Source organism: Lepidothrix coronata, unplaced genomic scaffold, assembly GCF_001604755.1.
Source record: "Lepidothrix coronata isolate B3197 unplaced genomic scaffold, Lepidothrix_coronata-1.0 Scaffold476, whole genome shotgun sequence".
Taxonomy (NCBI): domain Eukaryota; kingdom Metazoa; phylum Chordata; class Aves; order Passeriformes; family Pipridae; genus Lepidothrix; species Lepidothrix coronata.
In genome coordinates, this window is record NW_016690656.1 from 13915 (window position 1) to 20305 (window position 6391).

The window sequence follows — 6391 nt, forward strand, 5'->3', positions numbered from 1 at the left end:
TATTCCCCCTCCTATCCCACATCCCAACTATTCCCTCTCCTCTCCCACATCCCAATTATTCCCCTTCCCAACCCACATCCCAACTATTCCTCCTCCTCTCCCACATCCCAACTATTCCCCCTCCTATCCCACATCCCAACTATTCCCTCTCCTCTCCCACATCCCAATTATTCCCCTTCCCAACCCACATCCCAACTATTCCCCCTCCTCTCCCACATCCCAACTATTCCTCCTCCTCTCCCACATCCCAACTATTCCCCCTCCTCTCCCACATCCCAACTATTCCTCCTCCTCTCCCACATCCCAACTCTTCCCACCTCCCAGTGTTTCCCTTCTCCCAGGAAGCAGCAGCAGGACAAGAGGGCTCAGCCTCCAGGGGGAGATTCCGGTTGGATATCGGGAAGGAATTCTTCCCATGGATTGGGATCAGCCCTTGGAATGGGCTGCCCAGGGAGGGGGTGGAGTCACTTCCCTGGAGGTTTTTGGGATGAGGTTGGATGTGGCATCAGTGCCATGGGCTGGGGTTGGATCCAGGGTCGGATCCGCGATCTCGGAGCTCTTTCCAACCCGGCTGATTCTGGGATTCCGTGATTCCATGATTCCTGCAGGAAAACAGTGTCTAAGTTTTTAGGATGAGGTTGGATGTGGCATCAGCGCCACGGGCCGGGAACCATGGTGGGGTCGGATCCAGGGTTGGATCCGGGGTTGGATCCAGGATCAGACTCCGTGATCTTGGAGCTCTTTTCCAACCCAGCTGATTCTGGGATTCTGGGATTCCTGCAGGAAAAGAGGGTCTAAATTTTTAGGATGAGCTCGGATGTGGCATCAGCGCCACGGGCCGGGAACCACGGCGGGGTCAGATCCAGGGTTGGACTCCGCGATCTCGGAGCTCTTTTCCAACCCAGCTGATTCTGGGATTCCTGCAGGAAAACAGGGTCTAAATTTTCGGGATGAGGTTGGATGTGGCATCAGCGCCACGGGCCGGGAACCACGGCGGGGTCGGATCCAGGGTTGGACTCCACGATCTCGGAGCTCTTTTCCAACCCAGCTAATTCTGGGATTCTGGGTTTCTGAGATTCCTGCAGGAAAACAGAGTCTAAAATTTTAGGATGGGGTTGGATGTGGCATCAGCGCCACGGGCCGGGAACCACGGCGGGGTCGGATCCGATGTTGGATCCGGGGTCGGATCCAGGGTCGGACTCCTCGATCTCGGAGCTCTTTTCCAACCCAGCTAATTCTGGGATTCTGAGATTCTGGGATTGCTGCAGGAAAACAGGATCTAAATTTTCAGGATGAGCTTGGATGTGGCATCAGCGCCACGGGCCGGGAACCACAGCGGGGTCGGATCCGGGATTGGACTCCGCGATCTCGGAGCTCTTTTCCAACCCAGCTGATTCTGGGATTCTGAGATTCCTGCAGGAAAACAGGGTCTAAATTTTCGGGATGAGCTTGGATGTGGCATCAGCGCCACGGGCTGGGAACCACAGCAGGATTGGATCCAGGGTTGGACTCCACGATCTCGGAGCTCTTTTCCAACCCAGTTATCTTGGAGCTCTTTTCCAACCCGTCTAATTCTGGGATTCTGGGATTCCTGCAGGAAAACAGAGTCTAAATTTTTAGGATGAGCTTGGATGTGGCATCAGCGCCACGGGCCGGGAACCACGGCGGGGTCGGATCCAGGGTCGGACTCCACGATCTCGGAGCTCTTTTCCAACCCGGCTGATTCTGGGATTCTGGGATTNTTTTAGGATGAGCTTGGATGTGGCATCAGCGCCACGGGTCGGGAACCACGGCGGGGTCGGATCCAGGGTTGGACTCCGCGATCTCGGAGCTCTTTTCCAACCCAGCTGATTCTGGGATTCCTGCAGGAAAACAGGGTCTAAATTTTCGGGATGAGCTTGCATGTGGCATCAGTGCCACGGGCCGGGAACCACGGTGGGGTCGGATCCGAGGTTGGATCCGGGGTCGGACTCCGCGATCTCGGAGCTCTTTTCCAACCCGGCTGATTCTGGGATTCTGGGATTCCTGCAGGAAAACAGGGTCTAAATTTTCGGGATGAGCTTGCATGTGGCATCAGTGCCACGGGCCGGGAACCACGGCGGGGTCAGATCCAGGGTTGGACTCCGCGATCTCGGAGCTCTTTTCCAACCCAGCTATCTTTGAGCTCTTTTCCAACCCAGCTAATTCTGGGATTCTGGGATTCTTGCAGGAAAACAGGGTCGAAATTTTCGGGATGAGCTTGCATGTGGCATCAGCGCCACGGGCCGGGAACCACAGCGTGGTCGGATCCGGGGTTGGATCCGGGGTCGGATCCAGGGTCGGACTCCGCGATCTCGGAGCTCTTTTCCAACCCAGCTGATTCTGGGATTCTGGGATTCCTGCAGGAAAACAGGGTCTAAATTTTTAGGATGAGGTTGGATGTGGCATCAGCGCCATGGGCCGGGAACCATGGTGGGGTCGGATCCAGGGTTGGATCCGGGGTCGGATCCAGGGTCGGACTCCGCGATCTCGGAGCTCTTTTCCAACCCAGCTGATTCTGGGATTCTGGGATTCTGGGATTCCTGCAGGAAAACAAGGTCTAAGTTTTTAGGATGAGCTTGGATGTGGCATCAGCGCCACGGGCCGGGAACCACGGCGGGGTCGTATCCAAGGCTCGACTCCGCGACCTCGGAGCGCTTTTCCAACCCAGTTATCTTGGAGCTCTTTTCTAACCCGTCTAATTCTGGGATTCTGGGATTCTGGGATTCCTGCAGGAAAACAGAGTCTAAATTTTTAGGATGAGCTTGGATGTGGCATCAGAACCACGGCGGGGTCGGATCCAGGGTCGGATCCACGATCCCGGAGCTCTTTTCCAACCCCGCTAATTCTGGGATTCTGGGATTCCTGCAGGAAAACAGGGCCTAAATTTTTAGGATGAGCTTGGATGTGGCATCAGTGCCACGGGCCGGGAACCACGGCGGGGTCGGATCCAGGGTTGGACTCCACGATCTCGGAGCTCTTTTCCAACCCAGCTTATTCTGGGATTCTGGGATTCTGGGATTCCTGCAGGAAAACAGGGTCTAAATTTTTAGGATGAGCTTGGATGTGGCATCAGTGCCACGGGCCGGGAACCACGGCGGGGTCGGATCCAGGGTCGGACTCCACGATCTCGGAGCTCTTTTCCAACCCGGCTGATTCTGGGATTCTGGGATTTCCTGCAGGAAAACAGGGCCTAAATTTTTAGGATGAGCTTGGATGTGACATCAGTGCCATGGACCAGGAACCACGGCGGGGTTGGATCCGGGGTCGGACTCCACGATCTCGGAGCTCTTTTCCAACCCGGCTGATTCTGGGATTCCGTGATTCCTGCAGGAAAACAGGCCCTAAGTTTTTAGGATGAGGTTGGATGTGGCATCAACGCCATGGGCCGGGAACCATGGTGGGGTCGGATCCAGGGTTTGACTCCGTGATCTCGGAGCTCTTTTCCAACCCAGCTAATTCTGGGATTCTGGGATTCCTGCAGGAAAACAGGGTCTAAATTTTTAGGATGAGCTTGGATGTGACATCAGTGCCACGGGCCAGGAACCACGGCGGGGTCGGATCCAAGGCTCGACTCCGCGACCTCGGAGCGCTTTTCCAACCCAGCTATCTTTGAGCTCTTTTCCAACCCAGCTAATTCTGGGATTCTGGGATTCCTGCAGGAAAACAGGGTCTAAATTTTTGGGATGAGCTTGGATGTGGCATCAGCGCCACGGGCTGGGAACCACGGCGGGGTCGGATCCAGGGTCGGACTCCGCGATCTCGGAGCTCTTTTCCAACCCGGCTGATTGTGGGATTCCGTGATTCCTGCAGGAAAACAGGCCCTAAGTTTTTAGGATGAGGTTGGATGTGGCATCAGTGCCACGGGCCGGGAACCACGGCGGGGTCGGATCCAGGGTTGGACTCCATGATCTCGGAGCTCTTTTCCAACCCAGCTAATTCTGGGATTCTGGGATTCCTGCAGGAAAACAGGGTCTAAATTTTCGGGATGAGCTTGGATGTGGCATCTGTGCCACGGGCCGGGAACCACGGTGGGGTCGGATCCGAGGTTGGATCCGGGGTCGGATCCAGGGTCGGACTCCACGATCTCGGAGCTCTTTTCCAACCCAGCTTATTCTGAGATTCTGGGATTCTGGGATTCCTGCAGGAAAACAGGGTCTAAGTTTTTAGGATGAGTTTGGATGTGGCATCAGTGCCACGGGCCAGAAATCACGGCGGGGTCGGATCCGGGGTTGGATCCGGGGTCGGATCCAGGGTCAGACTCCGCGATCTCGGAGCTCTTTTCCAACCCAGCTGATTCTGGGATTCTGGGATTCTGGGATTGCTGCAGGAAAACAGGATCTAAATTTTTAGGATGGGCTTGGATGTGGCATCAGCGCCACGGGCCGGGAACCACGGCGGGGTCGTATCCAAGGCTCGACTCCGCGATCCCGGAGCTCTTTTCCAACCCGGCTGATTCTGGGATTCTGGGATTCCTGCAGGAAAACAAGGTCTAAATTTTCAGGATGAGCTTGGATGTGGCATCAACGCCACGGGCCGGGAACCACGGCGGGGTCGGATCTGACTCCGCGATCCCGGAGCTCTTTTCCAAGCCGATATTCCACGATCCCGAGTAACGACGGATCCCCCCCTCCCGCAGGTCCTGGGCTACCTGGCGCTGAATTTCGGGAGCGCCCCGGAGCCGGCGGACACGGTGGGCTGGCAGGCCTTCTTCGTCTTCTCCTTCTTCCTGACGCTGCCCCTGCGCCTCCTGCCCATCGTGGCCGTGGCCGCCGCCTCCTGCGGCCTCCACACCCTCGTGCTCGGCGTGGCCGTGGCCCAGCAGCAGCGGCGCCGCAATTCCCTCAGTTCCCTGGAGCGCGGGGGCGACCTGGGGAGGCAGGTATGGAAAATTATGGGGGGGGGAGGGGGGGGTGTGGGGAGGAGGGATGGAAAATAAGGGGGGAGGAGGAGGAGAGGAGGGGGGTTGGAGGTGCCGGGGGGATTCGTGGCTGGGTTTGTGGGGATGCATCCCTGGATTTATGGGGATCCATCCCTGGATTTATAGGGGTCCATCCCTGGATTTATGGGGATCCATCCCTGGATTTATGGGGATCCATCCCTGGATTTATGGGGATCCATCCCTGGATTTATGGGGATCCATCCCTGGATTTATGGGGATCCATCCCTGGATTTATGGGGATCCATCCCTGGATTTATGGGGATCCATCCCTGGATTTATGGGGATCCATCCTTGTCTTCTGGGATCCATCCCTGGATTTATGGGGATCCATCCCTGGATTTATGGGGATCCATCCCTGGGTTTGTGGGGATCCATCCCTGGATTTATGGGGATCCATTCCTGACTTTGTAGGGATCCATTCCCGAATTTATGGGGATCCATCCCTGGCTTTGTGGGGATCCATCCCTGGATTTATGGGGATCCATCCCTGGATTTGTGGGGATCCATCCCTGGATTTGTGGGGATCCATCCCTGGCTTTATGGGGATCCATCCCTGGCTTTAGGGGGATCCATCCTTGTCTTCTGAGCTCCATCCCTGAATTTATGGGGATCCATCCCTGAATTTATGGGGATCCATCCCTGAATTTATGGGGATCCATCCCTGAATTTATGGGGATCCATCTCTGGATTTATGGGGATCCATCTCTGGATTTATGGGGATCCATCTCTGGATTTATGGGGATCCATCCTTGTCCTCTGAGCTCCATTCCTGTCCCCTGAACTCCATCCCTGGATTTGTGGGGATCCATCCCTGGCTTTCTGGGGATCCATCCCTGTCCCTGGAGCTCCATCCCTGGCTTTCTGGGGATCCTACAGCTGGGTTGGATCCGGATCCTGTGAGCTGATCCTGGTGTTTGTTGGGATCAGGGCACAGGGATGGGGACGGAGCTCAGGGAAGCCCCAGACAGGAGTGGTGGTGGATCATCCCCCTTTGGAATTTCCAGGAGTTCCCAGGAGCTCCATCCCCATCCCTGTCCCTGCTCCCAGAGCCAGGTTGGATCCGGATCCCAGGAGCCCATCCCGGGGTTTCTCGGGATCAGGGAGATCCCCAAAACCCCTGGAATGGGTTGGTTGGGAAAGGGGACCTTGAGGATCTTCCCCTTCCCACCCCAATATCCCGAGTCGGGAGCACCCCCCGCTCCAGAGCCGGCTCCGCAAACACGGATCCATCCCCGGGAACCCCCTGGAATTCCTGCATTCCCAGTGGGAAGCTGAGCCCCGGGGTCTCCCTCGATTCCCGCTCCTGCTCGTGCCAGAATTCCCTGGGAATCCCAAAAATGCCCCCAAAAGGGCCCAAAGGGGCTGTTTGGAGCTGGGATGGGCTCCCGAATCCCTCGGGAGCTTTCCCAGGAGGCAAAAAAACCCAGGATT

At 56.6% G+C, this 6391-nt stretch overlaps 1 protein-coding gene across 1 annotated transcript in view; it reads left to right on the top strand.

Annotated features, from left to right (window-relative positions):
- The window catches only part of LOC108510090 (adenylate cyclase type 3-like), a gene marked incomplete at its 3' end in the record, with an annotated part of 30093 nt that overhangs the window by 5388 nt on the left and 18314 nt on the right, over positions 1 to 6391 (top strand). The window contains exon 2 of the mRNA XM_017839738.1: positions 4658 to 4900. Coding sequence (XP_017695227.1) covers positions 4658 to 4900 — 243 coding nt within the window. The remainder of the gene's footprint in view (positions 1 to 4657; positions 4901 to 6391) is intronic.